Source organism: Halictus rubicundus, chromosome 3 (genome assembly GCF_050948215.1).
Source record: "Halictus rubicundus isolate RS-2024b chromosome 3, iyHalRubi1_principal, whole genome shotgun sequence".
In the NCBI taxonomy this organism is placed as follows: domain Eukaryota; kingdom Metazoa; phylum Arthropoda; class Insecta; order Hymenoptera; family Halictidae; genus Halictus; species Halictus rubicundus.
In genome coordinates this window covers 20,655,858-20,666,847 of record NC_135151.1, presented here as the reverse complement: position 1 = coordinate 20,666,847, position 10,990 = coordinate 20,655,858, and the positions used below count along the sequence as shown (strand labels likewise).

The window sequence follows — 10,990 nt, the reverse complement described above, 5'->3', positions numbered from 1 at the left end:
AAAAGCAAACTGGCATTACGAGGTAAACCGAACCGAACAAAGGATATCGTCCGGCCGACCGTTTCGATGCGGTCGCGTGCTCGTCGGAGGTTCGTCGCGTTCGAAATAGGAACTTTCTCTGTCGTCCGTTCGCGTTCTATCGTCAACGATTTTGCGATACAACGTACGCGGACTAAAACGGGATTAACAACGTGGCTTTCAAACGCGGAACCATTTTTTTCCCCCGTGCACCGATCCGAGACATTCTACCGTTTATAATGAACACTGAATGACGCTTGAATATCGAACACTCGATTAATAATTACGAAAAGATCACGAAACCAAGCAGGACAGACAGGCGCGTAATAATAATAGAAATCCTCTGAAAAGCACACATCCTAGAGATCCGGCGAACAGCCGGGTCTGTGTAAATAAATAAATAAATATCAAAAACCATTCTACCGGGTGGGCGGTATATATATCTCGTACACTGAACGATGGGATAAAATCGAGCTCTCTGGTCGAGAGCCGCGTATATGAAAAATATATATATAAACTTTCGCTAGCTATTATCAATAACCTTACACGTTAAATAGGAACGAATAACACGTGCTCAAATCGCAGACGCAGAAACGGGTTCGGGGAACGCCGGCGGTGATCGGTTGGGATCGGTGGTTTCAAGCGGGGCTCAGCGTGAACGAGGCGGTGACGGTGTTGCCGATCCGCGATTTCACCGGCAAATAGACCAGGGCCTGCGCGAATCGTTTCTCGACTGTGCCGGACTCCTCGCCGGTCCGCGCGATCTCCTGCTCCTCGATCAGGAACGGCTGCATGATCGTTTTGTCCGGGTTCGAGTTCATGTCCTGCGGCATCGCGTAGCAGGCCGGCATCTTGTGCCGGTTCGCGACGTCCTTCAGGGTTCTGCTCAGCTCGGCGAGCACGCTATCGGTGGGATCGCCGATCGTCTTGTGATCCTTCCTCACGTGTTTCTTGATCCGGTTCAGATTGGTCGTCGCGTAGCCGCACTGCGCGCACTTGTACACACCCTGAGGAGTCACCTGGACCGCCGCGGTGCTCGTGTCCTCCTGTCGTTGACCCCGGACCGACTCGGGGATCGTTTGATTGGCAGTGACCTGCGGACTGTCCCCCGCGCGATCGTCCTTCCCCTCCGGCTGGTCGAACTTCTCCTTGACCTCGGTCAGCTTCTCCGGGTCCACGTTGTTCGGCACCGGGGGCTGGAAGTGAGAGAGCAACGCGGGGAACTGGTGCGTCGCGAGCAGATGCTGATGCAACACCTCCGGCTGGTGAAAGCCCTGCGAGCAGATCGGACACTGAAGCGGTTTCTCGCCGTCCCCGGTGGCCTCCTGCGCGTTCACGTGGGACCGCTCGTGCAGGAACAGGAACGGCAACACGGTGGTCGTGAAGTTGCAATAGGAGCAACGGTAGCTCTTCAGCTGCTGATCCTCCGAGGACGATCCCAGCAGATTCGACAGCACCTGGTTGCCCAGGCCGGCGGCGTACTCGGCCGACTTGATCTGCTGCGGCACGTCGAATCCGTTCGGTATCTTCAGGTTCGAGTTCGGGACGTTCTTCATGGTGTTCGAGCCACGGTTGCCCGGTTTCGTCGCTTGGTATTGCTGCTCCATCTCGCGCCACTTGTCCACGCCCATCTTCCCGTGGTCGCCCATCAGGTGCGCCTTCAGCCACTTGATGCTGCGGAACCTTCGGTTGCAGATCGGGCAGACCTCGGTGAAGTGGGTGAAGTATCTGTGGCTGAGATCGCCCAGTTGTTCCGGCTTCAGGGCGTCGTCGGTGTTCGCCGGCTCGTGAGCCTCCTGCTTCGTCGAGCTCGGCGTGTTCTCGTCGACGATGCCGTGGGTGTTGTGCTTGTGCACCCGCAGGAAGTACTTGCTGCAGAGCTCCTTGTTGCAGATGTTGCAGATCACGCCGCCGATCTGCGCCCCGTTCTCGATCTCGATGCCGTGCATCCGCTGCATGTGCGTCTTCATGAAGTACTTGTTGCACAGCTCCTTGTTGCAGATCTCGCAGTAGCTGGACGTAGGCGTCATCGACATCACCTTCTTCTCGCTCGGCGTCGTCGGCGTGGAATTGGTCACCGTGGCCGTGGTCGTGGGCGCGTGCGGAACGGAAGCGGAGATCGCCGGTTGATGATCCTCGGCGATGTGTCTCCGGAGAGCGTCTTGGCTCGGGTACTCTTTGCCGCACAAGCTGCAGAACGAGGAGGTTCCGGTGGTCAAGGGCGACTTGTCCTGCGGCGAGGATCCGGCGTCCTCCCCGATGGCGCCGTGCTCCGTCACCATGTGAATGTGCAGGGTCGTTCTACTGTCGCAATCTTTGCCGCACACGGCGCAGCACAGGCCCTTGCCCGACTTCAGCCCGTTCAGCTGCAGCAGCATCGTCTGCAGCTTCTGAAGATCCTCGGAGATCGAGTCGTTGCGCTGATCCGTCTGGTCCAGGTCGGTCTCCAGCTTCGGCGATCGTTGCTCCTCGCTCTCGTGCATCTTCCGGCAGTGCGCCTGGTACAGTCCGACCGTCTGAAACCGTATGTCGCAGGTCTTGCACTCGTAGTCCTCCCCGGCGCGTTCGTTCGACTCGGTGCTGCACGCGCTCTCCGCCACGATCAGGTTCAAAGGGCTGGTCTGCACCTGGTGCCAGGTTGCCGCGGATCCCGGGTTGCTCGGCGACTTCTCGTTCTCCTGCACGGAGATCCCGTGCCTCTTCATCTTATGCGTGCGCAGGAAATACTTGTTGCAGTACTCTTTGCAGCATATCTCGCAGAACGCCTCCGGATTGATCACACCCAAACGACGGAGCCGATCGGCGTTGAAGCCGGCGTCCCTCGCCTGCTGAATCGATTGAGGCGATAGGTGTCTCGGCGCCGGCATGAACGTCGCGTCCTCCTGCTCGACCCCGTACTCCTGCTTGAAGAGGGTCTCCATGCCGCCCGGACTGTCCCTCGGGGTCTCCCTGTCCTCGTCGTTCTGCGGGAACATGATCGCCGGCTGGGCCTCCTGCGACTGATCCTGCGACAGCTCGTTGTGCATCTTCAGCCTGTGCTTGCGCATCGAATCCTCGTTCTTGAAGCGTTTCTGGCAGAGATCGCAAGCGACGCTCGGCGTCGGCGGGGTCGCCGGCGGTTCCAGCTTGATCATGGTGTTGGGAAAGTTCGAGGGATAGAGCGATCCGGCGAGATTGTTGTCCGCGGTGCTGGGACCGGGCGAGTCGACGTAGATCCCGTGCTTGTTCGCCTTGTGCGTTTTTAGGAAATACTTGTTGCAGAACTCTTTGTTGCAGAGGTCGCAGTACGCGTCCGGATTGAAGATCCTCATCGGGGTCTGTCCCATCGGCGGCCGGACGATGTGGCTGGAATCGGTTAGCGGGAACGCGGGCAAGGGTAGATACTGCGCCAACGCGCCGGGAAATCCCGGCAGGCTTTGCAAATGGCTCGGCAACGCGGCGAGCTGGTTCACGGGAGCCGGCCATAGTTCCTCGTTAGGCGTCGTCTGCATCTGCGATTGCACGTGCTGCCCGGACGCGCCTAGCCAATTGGTCGCGAAGCTCTTCACGCTGAGCAGGTTCACGGGGTTCTCGGATTGGTCCGGTTGTTGATGCGGCGACGGTTCCGCTTTGATCGCGCCGATCGGCGAGCCGATTCGATTCGGAGGCGCGGAGGAGCCGTGCTCGCAATCGAGGTGCAAGTTCAACGCGGCCTTGCCCTCGAAAAACTGACTACAATACTGGCAGCGGAGCTCGTTACCCGGGTTGTTGTCGTCGCCGCGCGTCGACGACTGGCTCGGTATGGGTGACTGCGTCGACAGCTTACCTTCGCTGCCCTCGTCCTCCTCTTCGTCCTCGTTCGACTCCTCGTGCACGCCGCTCGTCAGCGTCGACGAGAATCTTACGGGCGTCGTTTGTTTCCGCCTCTTCTTCGGCCCCGTCGAGTCGACGTCGACGCGGAGACGTTTCCTCGCGTCGCCCCGCTCCCCGCAGCTCGACCCGTCGCTGTCCAACTCCGTCAGGTCCGACATCGTCGATTCGTGCGCCATCGTCGAGGACATCCTCGTCTGCCTCCACGCGACAGCCCCTCCGGTCCGCTCCGCGCTCTTAGATCTCGTCACCCTGTCCAACACAAGTTCGCCACCCGTTATTATCGCGGCTCGTTCGAGTGTTGTACAGTGAACACTCGTTACGAGTCAGTTGCGCGGTTCCGGCGACTGACTCTTAAACGAAATCCGTGGTTCTCGCCGAGCCATTTGAAATACACGCTGGAAACCTAAAGCTGCGTACAGACCTGAACATTTCGACGAACATTGCGCCGAACAGCGAACGAAACGCAAAGTCGACATTCATTTCGGCGCGATTTTGCGTTTCGGACGCTGTTCGGCGCGATGTTCGTTGAAATGTTCAGGTTTGTGCGAGGCTCACCCGTTTGCGTTCGTGCGCGCGGTCGATCCATCGCTTGTCGGTTTTTCGACATACATCAAAGGCCTCGTGCAAACCTGAACGTTTCGACGAACATTGCGCCGAACATCGCGCCGAACATCGCGCCAAACGGCGCGCCGAACAGCGTCCGAAACGCAAAATCGCGCCGAAATGAATGTCGACTTTGCGTTTCGTTCGCTGTTCGGCGCAATGTTCGTCGAAATGTTCAGGTCTGTACGCAGCTTTAGAGTCACGTCCGTCTGTAAGTCATGAGTAGACTGCGGATCTTTGTGCAGAATAAAATGTTTTAACCCGAGTTGCAACGAACCGAAGTGAAATAATTTTCTTTCTTATTATGTTTGGCAGATCGAGAATAATAGATTTAAAAGTAAAGCTACTAATTTTTGTTATAAATGCATAAAATCCGCAGTCTAGTCATGACTACTAACCGATACCGACAAGAAGACTGTGGTTCCACGAATCGCGAGGTTGGCACTGACTCGTAACGAGAATTCACTGTAGCCACCGAAGATTCTACAGTAGCCACCGAGGATCGATCGATGAATCCTCCGTTCTGATCGGACCGATATACTTCTTCGGACAACGGGCCGGATACATGATCGTCTAACGAGCGAAGGAGCAGTGTGTAGGCATAACGCGCGCGTACGCTCTGTCAAGGCTCGTTTGGACACCCTACACGCGAATGGACACGGTCCGAAAAGGGAGGCGTTTGGGGAACGCGTTATATGAGTCATATGCACGCCCAACGTTTGGGGCTGCACACGGAGAATCGTAGGAATATGCATTTTGTGCGCTCTGTGATTACTAATTGAAGTTGACAGAGCCGTAGCGCGCTCGCGCTCGGGCGCGCGGTGCCCGCTAAATAATCCATCGGTCATTACCGAACTGCTCGAATTTCCGGTAATGCTAGTGCACGGTGCAACGAGCCGATGTCAACGCGACGTATAAATAGAAAGCGAGCGGAATGACTGATGAACAGCCGTGTCGTCGAGGAAAACAGGAGCAACGTGTAATTCGAACTTCCCACCGAACGAGCTGTATACCGAAAGGATAAAGTACGCACGGGAGAACGCGTGCCGTTCGTTTCGTTTTCTTACCGGTGCAGCACGAACACGCCTTCGGTCTCGAAGTTGCCCGTTAGGCATCCTCGTTCTTCCACCTTCCGATCAGCGTTGTCGTCGAGCGCGAGTAAATCGGCACCGGAACAACACAACTCCGCGGAGCGTCGCGCGGAACTTGATCGGGCATTTTTATCGCGCGCAAAACACTGCGCGGCACTTCCTCGACGAAAGCACAAACGATCACCGGGGGGCGCCTCGCACTTTTTCGATTCGTTCAAGACCACGAAGATTTCGGGAAGGCGTCACTGGGCACGTGCCGAGGGGGTTGGTACATCAACGCGAAGGGTAGTCACCTTCGGGCGACGTCGGCCGAACCGAGGAGAGAATCGGGCACGCGATAGAAATTGTGTACGATTTTACACGTCGATGGGGCGACGGGATTCGGCGTGTGCCGATCGGGGAGGATCGATAGGGAGAAATTATCGGAAAAAATGAGGAAGGTGAATTCTTGAGGGAGATTCGAGGACCGGGAGGAACAGCTGTCGGCAAGACGTCAACGAAAGATTTTCGAAAAGGTGATAATCTACGGTCCCTCGCAGGCTTACGCCTCTCTGGGCTCTCCCAGGTTACTGTTAGGTGCAGGCACGGTGCCCTGCGAAGGGCCTGTCACATCGTTTTCGTCCCTACCACCTTCGAAGAGCTGCCACACAAATATCCCCCACCACACACTAACGAAACACCGCTCCCATCCCCGAACAGATGATCTCTAAAATGACGTGATCGATTCTCGTGCGACTGCACGGCCAAGCATGATTCGGATTCTATTCGAATATTCCGATGACGGGAGCGTTAATTAACCCATTTGCATCATTGGCGTATATATTAGGGGGGTCCATAAGTGACCAATTATTTTGAAATCTGAAACAAACTTTGAAGTAGATTCAAGTTTTTATTTTTTTATTTATTATATGATCTCCGTTGTTATCGAGGACAGTTTGCCATCTTTCCTGCAAATTTTCAATTTTCTCATATAGAAATCCAGGGTTCGTATTAATTAATAGAAATTCAGGGACTCAAGGTGCCTCCTTACATCTTCTACAGAATGTTTGATTTCTTAAATAATGATCCAGAGATCTGAAAAGATCAGAGGGAGCAATATCCGGTCTATATGCCTTTCCCATTTCGTGTAGGTGCGTTTGTATAGTTGACCATGTGGACCGAAGTCTTCTCGATAATTCTTGTATACCTAATTTTGGATCAGCTTCCAATAGAGATTTCAAGGTGTCATTATCAAATTCAACTGGTCTCGAGGCCTGTCAGAGAGATCATAATCACCGGCAGCAAACCTCCTGAACCAACCTTGACACTTGTTGACCTTCGATACATCTCCATAAACATTACAAATTTCCTTCGTTGTTACATTAAATCCCGCATGAAAATGAAAAAGTATGCAATGACGAATATGAAGGAAGGTACGGACCCCGCCATTTTATTACAGGGTTGTAAAAAGAAAATTTTAGAGTACTTTGAACACGGGCTGCTTTAAAAGAATACGCGTTTCGCGAAAACTGTAAAAGAATACGCGTTTCCTGTTCAACGATCGGTACAGAACTGAAGGCAAAACAAATTCCTTGCAAATAATTGATTACTATTATCTAACATATACGCTAAATTTATTTTTTCTTATAATACCGAAATATGAAGTTCTTTTATTTGTAGCCATTTTTAGATTTAAATATCTTCTTTATCTTCTTTTCATATTTCATATTTGAAGTTCTTTTACTTGCAGCCATTTTAAATATCTTCTTTATCTTCTTTTCATATTTCATATTCTTTTACTTGTAGCCATTTTTGTGCTTAAATATGTTCTTTATCTTCTTTTCATATTTCATATTCGAAGTTCTTTTACTTGCAGTCATTTTTATGCTTAAATATCTTCTTTTCATATTTCATATTTGAAGTTGTTTTACTTGTAGCCATTTTTGTGCTTAAATATGTTCTTTATCTTCTTTTCATATTTCACATTCGAAGTTCTTTTACTTGCAGCCATTTTTGGGCTTAAATATCTTCTTTACCTTCTTTTCATATTTCATATTTGAAGTTCTTTTACTTGCAGTCATTTTTATGCTTAAATATCTTCTTTTCATATTTCATATTTGAAGTTGTTTTACTTGTAGCCATTTTTGTGCTTAAATATCTTCTTTACCTTCTTTTCATATTTCATATTTGAAGTTCTTTTACTTGCAGCCATTTTTGGGCTTAAATATCTTCTTTATCTTCTTTTCATATTTCATATTCTTTTACTTGCAGCCATTTTTGTGCTTAAATATCTTCTTTATCTTCTTTTCATATTTCTTTATGATGCAAATGGGTTAATATCTTCGTTCATCCAGATTGGGGTGTTCCGGAAATAGATTTAATTCGTTCGGAATTTGTCACGCGATAAGAGAACGTCCATGACACAACGAACAGCAGCTTAATCATTTGTTTTCGTTTGTTAATTTCGATCGGCAAAGTACTGTAACGGATCGATCATTTTCGAACGTTCCTGAAAATATCTGAAACCGCCCGCGTTATCGGCGATCGTTTCGATGTTGATGTTTTCGTGTTTCGTAATTTATCGATTTCCGCGTAAACGAGGGCAAAGATTTTTCTCATTTAGCCGGAGGATAATGACGCGGCATTCTACATCACCGATCGAACGTTCGCGCGACGCGAGGGTTATTATTTGCCGTTCGAATGTCTGCGTGGGTCCGCGTGTCGGTGTACGGAAATTGGATTACGCGGGGGTTGAAAACAGGACTGTGGGACCGGGATCAGCGAAGGGGAAGGGGGTGCTCCGGTGGAAAACCCGCATTTCTGCGCAACGTTTCACGGATTTTCCAAAAATACGCGTAAATACGCCCGTATGGCTTGTCGGAGGGCCGACTCTCGCGCGTGTCCGTGTGCGTGTGCGTGCGCGTGTGCACGCGCATTAGGGAAAAGCTTTTGCAACGTTTCTGTCCCAAAATTGGATGAATGACAGCGGATGAAAGGAACGGGGGAGCCCAGAAATGGGGAATTTCGTGTCTTTCACGAAAGGGTGTCGAGGAAAACATGTTGTTAGAGAGTAGAAAGCGTGAAGGATCGAGGTGTGGGGTTGAAAATAATCAACAGTAGTCCGCACGGCGAAGGGACCGAGCTGGTATTATTAACGATGCGCATGCATTGCATATGCCTTTCCCCGGTTCCCCCGAATCATTTCGCGGGCCAGAAATTGCGTGGGTTTACCTACCGCGTGCCGCGCGGTAAACAACGGTGTTCGCACCGGCCACGTCAATGGCAACGATGCTGCGACGACATATGTCGCGGACGCGCATATATTTGCAGCTGGCCCGCTTTTCGCCGGTTGGAAACGATGCCGCGATAAATTATGCGTTTCGGCGAGGATAGCATCGCGATTAATATTTGAACGCGAAAAAATCGATGTGATCCGACCCGAACCGAACCTAACGTAATATAATGTAACGAAACGGGCCATAGCAAATATTTCGCGCGGGCGCGCGCGTTTTTTTAGCCACCGCCGGTTTTCTGTATTACGTTCAAGAGGGAATCGAGGGAGGGGGGAAAGTAATCTAGATATTCGGGTACAACGGGATCGTGGACGGATGCTTATTGGGTTGAACGTCGGAGAAGAAAAGCAGGCCGATAGTAGCCGGCCGGAATGTCCGGAATCGATAAGAGTTAGGCGAGAGCGGCGAATTATAGAAGTTCCGTGTGCGCGGGGCGTTCGATCATCCCCGTTCTCGAACTCTCGAAAGAGAGGCTCTCTCTCCCGCGAACTTTTTGCCCTCGTCCTCCCTCGCGTGCGTGTGCCCGTTAGAGAACGCCGGGGCTGTGCGTGGGTGTGCGCGCGGGTGCGTTTACGTGTGATTTCAGTAGAGGCCTATTGATCGAGCGGCGAACTTCACTGGTCCGCACACGCGCATAAGTCTGCTCGTAAACAAGACAAATATCATCGCACCAGTCCTGAAAATCTATCCGACCCCCCCCCCCCTCCCCCTACCTCTTTTTCTTTAAACGCCTCGGGCCGATCTCGTCTTCGACCCCCTTGCAACGAAACACGAACTGCAATCGAATATTATCAACCTGTCGGACAGGATAATCTATTTTTCCTCGGTAGTGCGCGTTTTTAAATATGTTCCGAGACGACGTAATTAGGGACGAGTCGAAATTTACCGGATCCCTGCAACGATAATTGGAGAGATCATTCGAGGTTTTACGATGTTTGTTTGTCGATAAACTGGAGCACCGTCCTCGATGAACGTCCTACGAAATGTATCGCGTTTCGAAGAAATCGAAAGCTTTCACGTGAGACGAGAGAGAGAGAGAGAGAGAGAGAGAGAGCACGTTATCTCGCGTTATAATCGCACCGGGAATCACGGGGCTATGGTAAAAGGTGTGATTCACATAAAGGTGGGGATCACGGAAAGTCGGATCTGCGCAATGCGTGTCGTCGGATGAACCACGTGGAGTATTCGCATGCAAAAGACGTCGCCGGATATCGGACGGACTTTTAGTCTCCTGTGAATGGGCGACGGTGCAGCGTCGTTTTTACGAATTCCACCTGGACGGCCGGTCGCGCCTTAATTCGCGTTTCTCGTTTTAATAGGCGAACGCATAAACGCATAAACGCATAAACGATATCCGGCGCGACGTCGGATCGCGTACGACACGAATCTGTGCTCTCGATAAACGATCGAGTCGATCGGTTTCCCCTTTAGGATTCTCCACCCCGTGCATAATCCATGAAGCCCCGCGGTTTAAAAGAAAACTCGACGAGTGTGCATCGTACAGTAGGTGAGCACGCGATTTCGCAAAAGATTTATGACACATCTATCGTGCGCTACTTACCGTAATCAGCGGCTCGTCGGCCATGTGTAACAGCCCGAAATAATCGCGATCGGCCGTTTTCTTCTCGTTATCCATTTGTTAATTGTCGCGGTACGATGATGAATCGTTTTCATTGAGCGAGGCACGGGCTCGCGGCTGATAAAGGCGACGATAACGACGATAACATCACTTTATTCACTGCGCACTGAAATACCAGAAAAACAATGGAAAACGTGTGTGCGTGTGTGCGTGTGTGTGTGCGTGTGTGCGTGTGTGTGCAACGCAGGTGTACGACGTGTTTTCGTCAACGAGACTCGAGGGCTCGAAACGTGCGGGGTTAAGAAACCGAACAGAAAGACAAATAAACAAGAAGAACAACAGCGAAATAATTCCCGAGGAACGGTCTACGGAGTCTCTCTACTTACTATTGTTTTGGCCATCATGCCACGATGGCGGCCATACTTGATATGAGAAAGTATCCCCCACATTGTCCACGGCCATCTACTAATTCCCCTATACACCCCCGCGCTGAATTCAACCCCACCCCCTTTCCCCGCTACTGCTCCCGCCCCCCCCCCATGCCCTAGCTCCTAGTCCTCCCCCCAGCGAACTCA

At 51.6% G+C, this 10,990-nt stretch overlaps 1 protein-coding gene across 1 annotated transcript; it reads right to left on the bottom strand.

The window, feature by feature from the left end:
• Positions 1–656: 656 nt before the first annotated feature.
• On the bottom strand, positions 657–10,470 carry LOC143352289 (uncharacterized). The gene is made up of 2 exons (XM_076784616.1): positions 10,398–10,470; positions 657–4,119 (listed from the first exon to the last, which is right to left on the bottom strand). Exon 2 carries the CDS (start codon positions 4,056–4,058, stop codon positions 657–659), a length of 3,402 nt encoding a protein of 1,133 aa, XP_076640731.1. The 5' UTR covers positions 4,059–4,119; positions 10,398–10,470.
• Between the last annotated feature and the right edge of the window lie 520 nt (positions 10,471–10,990).

Bases quoted from the DNA above. Each gene is read 5' to 3' on its own strand.
- LOC143352289 (XM_076784616.1), bottom strand. From the start codon at position 4,058: ATGTCCTCGACGATGGCGCACGAATCGACGATGTCGGACCTGACGGAG.